This window comes from Canis lupus, chromosome 6, assembly GCF_003254725.2.
Source record: "Canis lupus dingo isolate Sandy chromosome 6, ASM325472v2, whole genome shotgun sequence".
Classification (NCBI taxonomy): domain Eukaryota; kingdom Metazoa; phylum Chordata; class Mammalia; order Carnivora; family Canidae; genus Canis; species Canis lupus.
The window spans coordinates 24,097,908-24,113,659 of record NC_064248.1 but is presented as its reverse complement, the minus strand read 5'-3'; the positions used below and the strand labels follow the sequence as shown (position 1 = coordinate 24,113,659).

Sequence of the window (15,752 nt, the reverse complement as noted above, 5' to 3'; positions counted from 1 at the left end):
CTCAGCAGGTGGAAGCTGCTCTGATCAAGAGTGTGGATATGCCAGGCACTGCATGTTCTACCTTCTGCTGCCCCCCTGTCCTGTCCACAGTGAGGTAGCTTCCCACTTCATGCACCACCTCCTTCAAGCGAGAAGCAATGCTAACTCCATGGATTCTCTGCTTATAGGCATAGTAGTGACCGCCATCAAAGGTAATCCACATTCTGGTACTTCAGTGGCTTCCAACTTCAATTCTCATCTCAGGATGGACTTGTGTTCTCAGTAATTCCTCAATTCCACCAGAATATTCTATGGGTTAGAAATGAAGCTGGTTGCAACTTGAATCCGCCAAGTCCTTGAAACAATAAACTGCTCCCTTGTTCTTAGTTCCTGTGTATAAGCAACAATGTCTGTTTGTAACACATTGTCTGTGACTAAGTTTGCGGGCCTCTGCCTTTGTCTAATACAGTGATTCTTACCCAGGGGTGTATGTCTGAATCACTGGAGGAGCTTGTATCAGTTTCCTCTTGCTGCTATAACAAACTACCACAAGCTCAGTGGCTTAAAAATGACTGATTTATTCTGGGGGTCAAAAGTTTGCAATCAGTTTCACTGGGCTAAAGTCAAGGTGCCAGTGAGGCTGGTTGCTTCTGGAGGCTCAAGGGGAGAGTCCTTTTTCTGGACTCCTTTAGGTTCTGGTGTCTATGTTTTCCTTAGCTGGTAGCCCCTCCTTTGGCCTCACACTGCATCACTCCAGTTCCTGCTGCCATTGTCACATTGCCTTATTGTTTCTGTGGTCAGATCTCACCCTTTCTCTTATAGGGATCCCTGTGATTGCAGTTAGGGCCTACCTGTATAATCCAGATAATCTCCCCATTCAGGACTTTTAAATTAATCATGTATGCAAAGTCCCTCTTCCCATGGAAGGTAATCTTCACAGGTTTTTGAGATTAGGACATAGATATTTTGGGGCCATTCTTTGGCCTCCCACAGAGCCTAAACATGTTAAATCCCCCTCCAAAGATTCTAGTTTAGTAGGTGGGGTCAGGACATGACATATTTTTCAAAATATGTATGCCTGATTAAGAATATCTCTTCTAGCACATAGCTTTATCCAACACTCACTCTTTCCACACAGTGAGGCTGCCTCCCCCATGTACAGTAGGATGTGTACCTTCAGCAGTTAAGAACATGACTTTAGTCAATCACTCCTTGTACCTATGCCAGGCTACCATGGCAACAAGTGTTCATCCCAGCAGCTGCTCCACAGCTAGCTTAGCTTTTCTCTCAGTTCTGCCGTAGCATTTGTGGCAAACATCAGAACCATGCCTGCTGTGGGGGCAGCCTGGAGGCCAGGTCACTTTGATCCTGACCTATGACACTACACAAACAGAACAACTTAGAGATGAGAAGCTCCAGCTCCATCCTCAAGATAGATCTTGGACAAGCTACCCTAGGGCTTAAGTTGCTCTTCTGTGTAAAATGTGTGCATCTCTATCAAAGTGTTGTCAGTAGGGACTGATTAGAGATTATTTCCTATTGTTGTTGGAACAAATTAATACAAACTTAGTGGCTTAAAACACAGGTTATTTTATAACTCTGGAATTCAGAAGTCCCAAATGGGGCAGCAGGGCTATGTTCCTTGGGGCTTTAGGGGAGATCCATTTCCTTGCCATCCCCAGCTAATAGAGGCTGACCATATTCTGTGGCTTGTGGCCCATAGCACTCTGATTTCTGCTTCCATTGGGACTTCTGACTCTGATCCTTCTGTCCTTTTTATAAGGACCCATGTGATCGGGCCTTAGTGGATAATATTCCCCTTGTCAAGGTCCTTAGCCGCATCTGCAAAGTCCATTTGGGACTATGTAGAGATAATATTCAGATTCTTGGGGATAGGATATGGATCTGTTGGGGTTGCCATTATTCGGCCTACCACAGTGGATCAGGAAGCTTAAGTGGCCAACTTCTTAAATATTTTATTTATTCATGAGAGGCACAGAAAGGGAGAGAGAGAGGACCCCAGGATCATGCCCTGAGCCGAAGGCAGATGCTAAACCGCTGAGCCATCCAGGCATCCCAAATGGCTAACTTTTAAATGCCATTTTAACAAGTCCAGCACAGGTTTAACAAGGTTAAACAAGGTTTAACAAGTCCACTACCAGGTTTCTAGTTGTGATGTGTAACACTAACTTGACCACCACAGAAGAGCTTGACTCCAAGACTTTTTATCATTAGCAAATGATATTCCCTTGTAAAGCAATAGCCAAATAATGGCTTTGATGAGATAACTTGAACTTTTGACTACTATTACAGTCTAGAAGCTTTGACTTTTATCGTTGTAGAAAGACCAGATCTTTCACACAATGTGAGTGGTTTCCTTCCCCTCATTGCCGCTAAGTTCTACCACGTAAATCTAATGAAAGGATGTAGAATGAAAAAGGTATATTGGAAGAAAAAGAATCCACTATTCATATATAATATTCTTTCCTCAAGAAGGTTTTTAAAAAGCCAGAATATAGACTACGAACAGTTGAGGGTTGAAGACTGAAGAACACTGAAGACTGTTTTAACCTCCCAGCCATGTATAGGTATTTGAAAGCTTTAAGACTTTTCCTAGGAAAGTTTCTGGTTTAGAGCCAGCCGTTTTCTATTTGAAGGATACAAGCAAGTTATTTTCTGTATTAGTTATCTTGAAGATAGTCTGTTAGAGTTACAGTGTGAAGCAAACACTGGTTCTTTCAATACAATTACAGCATAGCAGAAGATGGGGGACCCTCAGGGAAAAGTCTCAAGTGGAGGGAATAATCAAGTGTAGGTAGTGGGAAAGCAGCTCTCCAGGCTCAGCTAAACGGCTGGTGTATAGCTGTGGAGTCATAATGAGACTGGGAATGTTTTAACTGTCCCTAAGAAAACTAGAACCTTATATTCTTTTCCATGCCCTAAGGGAGATAACTGGTCTCAGATTGCATGAGGAGTACAAGGAAGAATGTAAGTGAATACCTCAAGTTCTCAGGGGAAGTTTCTTTCAAAGAGTAATTTGAGTTAGGGAAAATTGAAGCAGAACACTAGATTAATTCCTTGGGAACACCTGGTTACCCTGCCCTTCTAGGGAAAGGAAATCCTGCCAATGACTAAGGGTGACTTCTTGTCTCTGCACCTTGCATATATGAATGGAGGGTAGAAGACTAAAGTTACCTAAAGGCATCCCCAGAGCTGGGCTGTAGCTAAGACCCACTGCTGGTTGAATTTTCTGGCACTGCCAGTTTTGGCAGCGGGGTCAGAAAAAGCTTAACAGGAAGCAATTAAGTCCTCAATTTCCTTATTCATGTTACACAGCCAAAGCCCATCAGGATTGTGGAAAGGTTCTATATTCCCTCTTCAAGTGTGACAGCAAGAAACAATCCTTGAACTCCATCGAAGTTTAATGAGGTACAAGCAAGCAGCTTACTTTAACAAACACTTTATTTGAAAATCCTTAGTGATTTAACACCATGGTTCTTTTCTTACGCAGGTAGATGATGAGACCTAGAGCAGCCACAAGGCCTGCTAAGGCAGCCACAGCCACTACAGTTTTAAAAGCAACATATCCAGCAGCCCTGTGCCCTTTTGAGTCCACACCATCTAGGAAGGAAGCAGACATTAAAGTCTTAGGACTTTTGATTTAAATGATCTTAAGTTGAAGCCTTGAGGCTCCCCAGAGAGGTAAGATTAAGGTTCAAAGGACTCATTTGGGTAACTTATAACGGGGTATATATATATAGGCTTACTCTTTGAGCCAACATCCTGCTCTCTGCTCCCGTGGCTGTTCCCACTTCCTACTCACTTTTATTAATCTAAAACAGATGAGCTGACACCTGGAAAGAACCTTACTGTTCCAGCCTATTTAACTAACGTTATGGCACTAGTAGAGATGGTTCTAAGGGCATGATTTCTTGCAGGTTTTTAGGGATTTAATACAGCTTACTTTAAAATTGTAGGCCTCAAATTAAGATGTTCTGGGATGAAAATATGGGATATTAACAGAAATAGAATCTAGTACAGACTAAAGTTTGGCAATGTTAAGTCACATGCCTTCTGACCTAATAGTTTCACTTCTAGAAAGATATCCTGAGGATGCCTGGGTGGTACAGTCAGTTAAGCATCCGACTCTTGATTTTGGCTCAGGCTGTAATCTCAGGGTCTTCTATTTGGAGTCCCAAGTTAGGCTCCATGCTCAGCTGAAGTCTACTTGAGATTCTTTCTCCTTGCCCCCTCCAATTTGGGCCAAGACCAAAACAAACAAAAAACCCAAACAAACAAATGGGTATCCCAAATTGGTGTAGTAGGCAAATATTTAAAAGGATTGTATTGCAGCATTAGTGACAAAACTGGAAGTAATCTAGATATCCACGAATGAGGACCATGGCTGAGACAGAGCCACGTGGATGGGATTCTATATAGCTGTTAGCAGGGAGGTAGCTCTCCAAACAGATAAAGTGGTTAAAACAAGTTTAAAAAGTTATAAGTAGGTAGGATATATGATAATTCTACTTGCATTAAGAGATTTTTTTTTTTTAAGGGTGATTTTTGGAAAAGTACATAGGAGAGTTAACAAAGGTATGGCTAGGAAGAGAGACTTAGTCTTTATTACTTTGGATTACCATAAACATGTATTTATGCATAGTTAAACTTAACATAAAACTAAGAACTTGAGTCCAGGCAGTGCCCTAGGCTTTAAAACTATACCTCTGAGTGAAGAGCTGTCTGCCAACAGGAGGATGGGTCCCGGGAGACTTACTATCATCTTCTCTTCTTCAGTACTGCCTGTGGCTGGAGATAGAAAACCGTTTGTGTCTGACCCTCTGGAATAATGACTAGTAAAGGTGTGTCAATGGACTTCTTAGAGCACATTGGCATGGAGTCCCCTGCTCTATATGGGTTTTCCCAACCTTTGCAGGAGAAACAATATCTGAAGATTAATTTCTCAGTCCACCTAGAATCTAGAATAGTAACTTTGGAGAGTCACGTCTGTGAAAGATCAGGCTCCAGTCCATGTGCAAAACCAAACTTGCCGGGATCCCTGCGTGGCGCAGCGGTTTGGCGCCTGCCTTTGGCCCAGGGCGTGATCCTGGAGACCCGGGATCGAATCCCACGTTGGGCTCCCGGTGCATGGAGCCTGCTTCTCCCTCTGCCTGTGTCTCTGCCTCTCTCTCTCTCTCTCTCTCTCTCTGTGTGTGTGTGACTATCATAAATAAATAAAAATTAAAAAAAAAAAAAACCAAACTTGCCCATCATCAGGAACTTGCCATTTCAGCCTTATAGGACTAGGGCAGACTGGGATGAGAAGGTTTCTTGGAATTAAGAGTCCCAGTGAAGACTTTACTTAGAAAAACAAACTTCTGTGAACTCTGTACCCACATGGGGTTCAAACCCACAACCCTGAGATCAAGAATCATATCTTGACTGAGTCAGCCAGGCACCCCAGAGCCCTTATTCTTGAGGTTTCCAATTGTGAAAGGATAATGCTTGCTTTAAGGACTCATGGTAAGGAGGACTTGAAATTTTTACCTCGCCTGTGCCTGGATGATACAGGGCAAGTCACAGAACACAGAGGGGAGTCAGGAGACAGTCGATTGCAGATTAATGCGGTGCAGTGGAAGTAGACCTGGAGATAGAAGAAGAGTTAAGTGGAACTGATGCACTCACAATCAAACAGTCCCAGGTGACTTAATCGCTTACCAGGCTAGAAAGCACTTGGGCCTCTGATATAAAGGCAAAGGTCTTCACATCAAACCTCTGATAGTGAGTAGGGTAGGTCACAGAGGAGCCAACTGGATGGAAGGTCGTTCTGTAGTTGTCCAGATTGTATTCACAGCTAGGAGGCATATACCAGGGAAGAACATCAGCCACATTTCCCCCAAAGTTTAACTCAATATTTGCCCAGATACAGCCACATATTCAAATACCTTCAGAATTGTTCTACCTTCTACCTTTATCTTTTAATTAGTATGCTTTCTGATGTGGTCTATCAAAAAAAGTCGTCAGTTGTACATGCTAGTTGTTTTTCTAACCTATAGGATTTAAGTACCTATTTGTTTGCCAGCTACACCCATAAAGAGCTACAAGTTTTATAGGAGTTCTTGATGTCACTGACTTAATTCTTCCTACTAATGTGAGTACCAGTTATGTCTAGGCAGTTCGTAAAGGTCAGTGACAAAGGTAGATAACTCCTGCTATTTTAGCTCTATGATGGTACCTATACGTATACAGAAAATTGTGTTAGGAGGGACTACGTGTAGTCCTGGGACAGGAATGTACCTGGAGTTTAAGAGCTTAGCAAGGGAGAGGATAGTATAAGGTTTTCCAGGTTCAGGCCCCTGAAGGCAGAGCTCAGAGGACAAACACCAATTTGTGAGTGTATATAGTCATAACTTCAGAGCATTATGTTATGCAGGCCATAGTTAGATAGGCATTCAAATGCCACCATTTACCAATTACTTTGGGCAATTTATTAAGCAGCAAGCTTGGGTTTCTTCATGAAGTCAGGTGCCTATTGTCTTGTACAGAGTGATGAGGTTCAAATAGTGCATGTGGCATATATAGCACCGTGCCTGGAACATTGTAGAATAGGAACTGGACATCTTTTCTCTCCACATAAAGAGTCTTAGGGCCAGACATCCTTGGGGGAGGATCTGATTCTTTTAGATTCAAGGGTAAGAGGAAAGCATGAGTCATGCTATTGGACCAAGGATTGGTTACTAATGAACACAGACAAAGATCAGGGCCTTTGTGACTAGTGCTCTTCTGAAACCCAAGAGGGTTTTATCTTCTCTTCACTGGCAATACTTTTTAAAGACTTTTTAAGTGGGGACACCTGGGTGGCTCAGCGGTTGAGTGTCTGCCTTTGGCTCAGGGCATGATCCTGGGATCCCAGAATCGAGTCCTGCATCAGGCTCCCTGTGGGGAGCCTGCTTCTCCCTCTGCCCATGTCTCTGCCTCTGTGTGTCTCTCATGACTAAATATTTAAAAGATTTTAAGTGATCTCTACACCCAACATGGGGCTCGAACTCAGAACCCAGAGATTAAGAGTTGCATATTCTACCAACGGAGCCAGCCAGGTGTTCCTTCACTTATTTTTTATTAACTGAGAGTTACCTTATGGATAGAGAATACCTACCCATCCATGACAATATTCCACTGGGGGAGTGAGGCTGGGTCCATGGTGGGTGTTGCCCAGCAATCATCTAAGACCAGCTTGATGTTGGGGTCAGCCCTATTTAGGACTTTCACTTCCAGGTAAATTGGTTGGCGGAGGTATCTCACCACAGGATACTCCTTATCCCCATAGGGTCGCAAATAGGATTTATCTGAAATGGAATGGAAACCTCCTCAGTACTCAAGTGGTTGATGGTTGTAGTGGGAGCTAAGGCATCACTACTGTTCCATTAGTGTGGCAGCATCAGAAAATTCAAGTTAGGAAAGATTTCTCTAAAAGTATCTAAGTAGGATTTCTTAGGTTGTGATGTCTCACCTGGGTAGGTTTGCAGGATTAAGGCAAGTGGACCAGGCCTCACTGAGGCCACGGGAGGAGGAAGACTTTGGACATTGGTATTTATCAGCAGGTCATCTCTGCTGTAATGGCACTTCACAGTCATTCTGTAACGAGGGGAGGGGCAAAGTAGTATGAAGAATTTTAGTTTAGAAGACTGCTTTCATTTAATGTGGAGCTTAAAAAGTAGCAGTTGTATCACACCTGAATTCACTATCTCTGGAAATTGTGCTTGGAGGGAGATCTGTCCAGAGAGCATGTATTTCATTTTCATAGATGACTGTGTCACCTTTGAACTTAAGATTAGAGAAAGGTTAGAAGTGGGTGACCAGTGGTTTTACAATCTAGTCTGAACACTTCTCATTCTGCTGGCACTTACCTTAAGTCTTGTTCCACATCCATTTAGGGGGATGTGAAACAGTGTCAACCCTTGTGATGGAGCCTTGAAAGTAGGTTGGCAGGAGGAGTCTCCCACTCTGAGGGTATCCAAGTTTAGAGCTGGTTTTGTTTGGTGGCTGTAGACCTTGACATCCATAAACCCATCCTGGGTACACAGGTCACCTGTAACTAGATTGTGGTAAGAGTTTAAAGAAATAGGTCTGCCATATTAGTGGTCATCTACCAACCTTCATGTGTTGATGAGGAGACCTGTGAGAAAACCCTGAGGGGCTCAAGTGAGTTGAGGGTCAGATTATGGGTTCAGGTGTAATGCCTTGTGTCAATATATCCCTTGTTTCAAGGCTCAAATCCTGAGTGGTTTGGAGAAGGGAAATGAGGGGGTGGAGGTGGGGTCAATTAATGCAGGAACTAGTTTTTCCCATTAGCTTGACCGGATATGGGTCAGAAAATAAGAAGCATAGGGGCAGAGCCAATACCGAACAAGAAATACCTAACTTCACATCCTTGAAAAAAATCTGTAGGCATTTGGGGGAAGTCTTTTAAAATTTTGTAGTCCTAGTTACAGATTTGAATCAATCTTATTTAGATGGGGAGCTCAGGCTCATAATGCAGAATATATCCAGACTACTTAAACATGGATTCATTATAGTAAGATCTCTCCATATGTGTATTTTGGAAATATTATCTTCTTGTGGCCCTGTTATAGCAGCTACACCGAGATTTCTGCTCTGATCAGTTTCCTCAAAGTATAAACAATACAGAGTCTGAACTTCTATATGTTTTCCCACATATACAAGAGATAAAGGAGAAAAGATTTCTTACCTATAGTAACTGGTGGCTCACAAACACACTCAGGATAAACCACTGTGGAAACCGTGTCCCGTTCAAAGGCAAAGGTCAGCTTGAGAGATGCTAAGTAGAACTGATAGGGTAGGCATTTTTCAGAGGACTGAAAGGAGACAAGAATGTCAATTAGCAGCCACAGCCATGGGGGCCCAGAACAGTCCACAGTGAGGCAGGCAGGAAGTACACTGAATACCTGTAGGGCACACTCCAGAATTAATCTGGTTTCCCTTTAAACCAGAACAAGAGAGAGCCTATCACTTGCTCCAGATCAGGATGCTTTCCTAGGCAGGAAATTTATTGCTTTAAACTCATGCCCTGAAATCCCCAGCTCTGCATGCTCTTTGTACTAGACACTAAAGCCTGAATTAACAGATCAAATTCCAAAGAGCTGAGTGCTCTGCCAAGCCAGGTCTGAGTAAAAAGGACTCTACAAATGTGGTCAGATGTTATTGCAAAACACACATACTCTGACATAAGATTACTCTCTAGTGTCCCTGGCAATTGCTTCAGTCAAGACTGGCCTCAGTGAGAACAGTTGAGGACACTTGTTTGGATCAAACTGTCCTGTTTTTAAAAGGGTGTCAGAGGGTCATCATTAGCAACTTAAAAGCAGTTCAATGAGCTGAGGGAAAACCAAAACCAAAACACACACACACACAACCTCTTGCAGTGGTTTAAAGAGGCTTGGTGTTTGAGGGTAAATTTCACTTAGGCAAAGTGATCAAATGAGGCCTTCCTTCCAGAGTTTGAATCCATTATATGGACAGTTAGAATTTATGGACAAGTCATCAGCTATATCAGGGTTACCGAGAGACTGGGCTTCAAGTCCTGCTTCCATAAATCTCAGTGGTTCATGATAGGAACGTACGTTCATTTTGAGAAGAGATTTGCTGAAGTGTAACCTCAAGCCGTTTAATTCTTCTTTATCAATCCCATGGTTGTGCAGCTGGCTTACAGCAAAGTTCGTGTTTTCAAATCTCACAGACTGTAGTTTCCCAGGAAACTCTGGTATGGTGAGGGTCATGTGTGTGGCGTTACAGGTCACGGGATCTAGAGGGAGTGGCCAACACAATGCCCGTGATCAGCTTTAAGCTTCCATAATAGTGTCTTCCACAACAGCAGTTGCCCTTTCCTAGGACCTTACCTGACATACAAAGTACTCGTGTTGTTAAGATGATCTTCTGCCCAGGAGATGTGTGTATAAGCTTCAGAGGCACTGTGTAGAGGTGACTGTTACCTTGCTGAGGGTTGGGGTAGGGAGAGAAACATTTTTTGAAAGACCTCGGTTTACTTGAATCTCTAACCAATGCTGAGAGAATCGTCAGGGCAAACACTCAAGTATTGGGCACTATTTTGGCTGGAGTAGAATTTAAGCATTTTGTCCAGTGAATGCTCATCAGGTGTTCTAGTTTTAGAATGTTGTATTTCATAACATCTGGCAATTTAGCATGGTCTACTGTTAGAACCTATAGGTGATTTCTAGGCATAGGTGAGCAAAAGCTGATTTTTATGGTAATAGTATTCAGAGAAAATGCTTATAGGACTCTGCACTCCATTTATATTCCATGTGTAACAGGGCTGTTCTCGTTAAAATGGTTGGCATTTAAGTGCTTGCCTAGGTGCCAGGACCTGTTTAAAGTACTTTGGCACAGTAACTCCTTTAACTTAGTGTCTTGATTGTTGGCTCCAAAAGTACCAAATCCTACAGTAGAACCGTATTACAGGAAACTAAGCCAGAGCATCTTGACTCCCAGAAGATTTTAGTACTACCCTCTATCACATTATAGAGTCAGTCTACATCTATGGGAAGAACAGATCTGTTTTGTTCACCCTTATATCTTTAGTCCTCAGTGCAGTGCTTAGCACATGGAACGCATTAAGATACTCTTAAATCCATTTTATTCTCAATTTTGATGACATGGTTGAGATCACACTTGGACTTAGAAATATTGGTTTGTGCTTGGGTGGTGGTAAAAGAGGATTCACACCTACCATGTAGTGAGTGACTCCAGTGGCATTGAATGACACTTGGACACTGAGCCTGTGGCTATCAAACAGGAAATTATATCCTTGCATCAAGGCCTCCCGAAGAGTCAGATTTTGAGCTTTTGCATCATCAACCTCCATCATCCATTTCCCACCACTGGGATTCTGAAGACAGAAGTTTCATTTAGAGGGCTAGTGCTCACCTTAACCTCAAGACTATTTGTCTATTTTAATCAGGGTTGAAGTTAAGTCATCCACCTTAACCTCAAGACTATTTGTCTATTTTAATCAGGGTTGAAGTTAAGTCATCTTTACTATAGAACAAAAGGTTACTTAGCTCTGTAATTGAAAAAGTTATTTCCATACCGTATTTTCATCAGCCATGCCAGGAATAATGTTAAAGGTAAACTGGAAGAAACGAAACCATGATGTGAGGCTTTGATTTGGAAAAGAAAGTTTCTGAGATCGTGCTACCTGACAGTATGTGCAAAACATCCGGAGCAACTACTGTGTATTTCGTATGCCAAGAGGTCTGATTGTGGGGAATAAGAAGAGGCACAGGCCCAGTCATAAAAACTAGCTGTGCCCTTAGACAATTTCATCTCTGAACTTCTGATGCCAAAAGGCAACTGGAAGATCCTTCCAATTTTGAGACATTGGATCCTTAGGTGTACATTTTAAGCTTTGTCCATAGAAGTCAAGAATTAGGTCAAACCATGCAGTTTTATCATTATTAGAACAAAGTATGAAGGTATTTTGTTTGTCCATTGTCAAATTTAGTTATGTTAGAGTATAAATATCCATGAGTATGTGATTGGGCTGTTTTGCTTTTGTACTATATCCTATCTGGCATAGAGCCTGGGACATGATAAGTACTCAGTTTGTTCAAATGGTTATTAATGTGATTGCAGTTACCAGCGGAATCCTTTCTACTGCCAGGTATGATGTGTTGAGCACTATATATACCCTCTCAGTTAATTCTCAGCACCACCCTAATGTGGTATCATTGTCCCCTACTTTGGGCTTGGAAATAAGGCTCAGTGTGGTTAAGAAACCATCCCCCCGCCCCCCAAAAACAAACAAAAAAAACAAAACAAATTAGTAGTGAAGATAGGATTGCAATCCTGATCCTGTTCCTAACCCCAGCTGTGTAAACCACCTCATTTCCCCTGTAGTCACCATGAGAAGCAGTTAGCCTGCTTCACTCACAGACATGGAATCTTTTGTGCAGATTGTGGATCCTGCATGCTCATGGGTTTCTTCTGTTTGCATAACTGGACAGCTGATCTGATACATGAAAGCCTTATGTCTTGAAGCAGCATTGTTGTCCGTGAGTCTGATGGCCATCTGATGCTGGCCAAGCTGTGTGCAAATGGCATAGTAAGAACAGTAAGTATGGGGACCTCCATGGGAAAGGTGATCCCAGAATACCATTGGACCTAACTGAGGGGCAAACCTCTTGAGGTTACCAGTACCACAGTTTCTGAAAGGTACCTGATTCTTATACCAAGAGACTATAGCTAGCCCTTTTAGATATCCCAGTAAAGACTCCTGTCTTCGCAGCAAATAGTTGCTTGAGCTTCAGGAATTAGGATTTTTTTTTTTTTTTTTTTTTTTTTTTTTTTTTTTTTTTTGAGTTCTTCTTGACACTTACCTTTGTCTGAATATCATGGTTCTGGCTAATCTGGGGCCTCTGCCCAAGTCATTCAAACATGCACTGAGCACTTATGTAACTTATGTAGCAGCCATTATTCTGAGGGCTGGACAGAGCCAGGTTTTTGGCAAAGCCAGTATTTACCCCGCTTTAGAGAACTGTTTCTAGTAAGGAACAGTCACCCTTTTTCTATAAAGTATTAGTAAGCATTTTAGGCTTTTTAGGCCATTTATGATTTCTAGCACATGTTTTCTTTTTAAGTCCTAAAACAAAACAAAAAAAAACTTTAACCATTCTTAGCTCAAGGACCATTATGCTTATGCACACCATGGACTAAATGTGGCCATCCATAAGTTATAGTTTGTAGGCCTTTGGTTTAAAGGAAAGCAACTCTAAGCTCTCTACAAGTTGGGAAGGGCTATTTCAGAAAGGAAAAATTACTGAAGATCTTCACTGTGGAATTCGATCAAGTGGCCAGTTACATATGCAGATTTCTAAGATATACCCCAGACTTAAATCATCAATTAAATGAACCACATCTATACTTTCTCAATTCCCCAAATGTTCTTTGCCTACTACAAGCTCGAGAACCGTTTGAGAGGTTTCTTTTACTGGTCCCAATAACTCTGATTAGGCAGTACTGTTGCTTGGCAATAGAGAAAACCCTATTGCTCAGCTGCTGCTTGCTTTCCCACACCTGTTTTTTATAGCATAGCAGTTCTGTTTGCCAGCACCAAAATAGCCTTCCATTTTTCATGGAGGTTACAGATCAAAATAGCTTGTTTTGAGCATTTGTTGTATCTTGGTGCTGTGCCAAGTTCATCTGCATCATATCATTCATCTTTAGATACCTTGTGGAGAGAGTACCATGATTTCCCTATTCTAATGAACAAGCAAAAGCTTAGAAAGGTTAGCTCACTTGCTAGAGATCACAACTAGATAGTGGCAAATCTGGGACTCACAACAAGGCCCCAAGTTCAGGGTTTCTCATCCTCAGTATTACTGGCCTTTCAGGCCTGAAATTCCTGTTAAAGGAGACCACCCTGTGCAATGTAGGCTGTTTATCAGCAACCTCAGCTTGTACAGACAACCCCCCACTCCAATTGTGACAGCCAATAAGGTCTTCAAAGGGTTTCCAAACAGTACCAAATATCGTCTGGGCAGACAAAACAAAAACAAAAGATAAAAACCAACCAACCATCACCACCATGAACACTCACCACCCCTGGTTGAGAATAAATGCTCTCCTCTCAGGTCTGTATCCTTAAGTAGTAGGGTTACTAGTAGTAACTACTAGGTTATTACTTCCCAAATCACTCCTCAGAGCAAATACTTACCACTCTCCTGCTACAGGTCTCATATGGGGCCTTCAGGGTGAGCTTTTCTGGGTCCAGGATAGAAGTACAGTTCAACAATTCAAAACTAAATGGATCTACAGAAGCCAGAGAAAATGGCCAAAAAGTACATTTCAGTGACAAAGTAAACCAAAGCAACACAGTCAAGACTGCCAATCCATTTCTAAGCTACTTCAAATCACTTTGTTTTTTATTGTCCCATCTGGATGTTATGACCCAAGTTTTGAGAGATGCTATAATTTGCAGCTAAAAATTTCCCATTGGAGAAGAAATGGGTAGGAAATATCGGAAAGGGAGACAGAACATGAAGACTCCTAACTCTGGGAAACGAACTAGGGGTGGTGGAAGGGGAGGAGGGCGGGGGGTGGGGGTGAGTGGGTGATGGGCACTGAGGGGGGCACTTGATGGGATGAGCACTGGGTGTTATTCTGTATGTTGGCAAATTGAACACCATTAAAAATAAGTTCATTATTAAAAAAATAAAATAAATAAAAATTTCCCATTGGATTCTGAGAGAAGACGAGTTTTTAAGGAAACAAGGTCTCCCACTCCTGGTGACATCATGCAAATCAGGGACCCCTGTGGTATCATGGGAATTGGATGCCAGTTGTTCCAGAGTATGTGGCACCTGAAAAATGGGGCTAGCTTTGAGGCAAGATTAAGAATATACACATTACTTACCCACCACAGATGCATGCCATTTTTTGGTGCCAAGATCCCTTGGAAATTCCACTGTCATTTTATTTTCATGGCAAATGACAGTACCTGGAGAGCAAAGAAAGCATTTGGGAGTATCTTTGAACCACAGGAGGCAGGATTCCTAAAAAAGTGTATGGGCGCATCTCCTCTCCAACAGGCATCAAGGAAGGATACCAGTTGAGAGAGGCAAAGCTTGACCCCTATTCTCAAGTAGCTCACAGGTTCGTGAGAAAGATCACTACAATGCAAAATACTATAAGGAAGGTATTAATTAAATGCCTGGGGCTTTCTGAAGTTTTCCAGAGTTAAGCCTAAAATAGGGTTAACCATGCATACTTATATGACTAGAACCTTGACGGTGAGGCTAATGGAGGTGGAGATGATAGGTCTGTAAAGAACTGGAGAACAAATGTTGTGTCTAAAGACTTTCCAACTTGAAGTTTAAAAAACGTCCTACATGGGTCACCTGGCTGGCTCAGTCAGAAGAGCCTGCGAGACTCTTGATTTTAGGGCTAGGAGTTCAAACTCCACGTTGAATGTAGAGATTACTTAAATAAACTTCAAAAAAGTGCCTTACATAAGCTCAAGGATGCTTTTTAAAGGCTAAATTCTGCCTATGATCTGCTACTCTACATCCTCTTGCTCAGGTGAAAGTTTGAAAAATTCTAAGAGGAACAGCTCCAATTTTTGTCTATTATGTTGATGCTTTCCTTAAGCATGAGTTTGTGTTTGAAAATATCTGTTCCTGAAGATGGGCACTTAGCACTGTTTTGCTGGTCTTTGGATACCACAGAGCTTGAGGTAATGAGGGAGTAGAAAGTAGTACAGGTGTTTCACAAGATCTTCTGTTTAGCCAGCATAGAAAGCCATAGGTAAGCAATGGAAAAATCTAGTGACTTGATCAAGTTAAGAAAGGGTGAGTGGATATTGTCTAAGCCATGATTAGGTTTTCTGGCTCTGTAGTTGCAACCTGTTTAAGAGAGGCTAAGAGCATTTCCCCTCACCCAACAGGCATACCTGGGAAGATGGGATTCACCAACTGCATAACACCTACTGAGTTCACTGAAGTCACAAGGATGAAGAATAAAGAAAGTGACCTGTAGGTGCTGAAAAGGGATTGGGGAGAGTTAAGAAGGAATGAATTTCAGCAGATAAGGCCATTGTGTCCCCTCCCTCTGCTGCCAAGATTACTCACCTCCAATCTGCACTAAACCAGCTTGAGGGACTCCCACTGTCTCCTTTCTGTTTGCATGCCATGGCCAAACGTACCACCAAATCAGCCAGGTAGGTGGGTAGACGCCTCTGT

At 42.3% G+C, this 15,752-nt stretch overlaps 2 protein-coding genes across 3 annotated transcripts in view; one reads left to right on the top strand and one right to left on the bottom strand.

The window, feature by feature from the left end:
* Positions 1-3,423: 3,423 nt before the first annotated feature.
* Positions 3,424-15,703, bottom strand: ZP2 (zona pellucida glycoprotein 2). Its single transcript, XM_049111035.1, has 18 exons — positions 15,642-15,703; positions 15,464-15,552; positions 14,429-14,512; positions 13,730-13,824; positions 11,948-12,100; positions 11,105-11,146; positions 10,745-10,903; positions 9,897-9,993; positions 9,621-9,802; positions 8,729-8,855; positions 7,887-8,074; positions 7,712-7,803; positions 7,490-7,614; positions 7,136-7,325; positions 5,698-5,833; positions 5,527-5,623; positions 4,705-4,788; positions 3,424-3,600 (listed from the first exon to the last, which is right to left on the bottom strand). Exons 1-18 carry the CDS (start codon positions 15,701-15,703, stop codon positions 3,455-3,457), a joined length of 2,148 nt encoding a protein of 715 aa, XP_048966992.1. The 3' UTR covers positions 3,424-3,454.
* Positions 3,547-15,752, top strand: part of ANKS4B (ankyrin repeat and sterile alpha motif domain containing 4B) — a 33,579-nt gene continuing 21,373 nt past the window's right edge. The window contains exons 1-3 of one of the 2 annotated variants that reach the window (XM_049111318.1): positions 3,547-3,681; positions 11,970-12,127; positions 15,458-15,730. The gene's annotated coding sequence lies outside the window, so the exon portion shown is untranslated. Of the gene's footprint in view, positions 3,682-11,969; positions 12,128-14,979; positions 15,731-15,752 lie in introns of those variants that run through there. The other variant, XM_025416286.3, reaches the window with a different exon arrangement.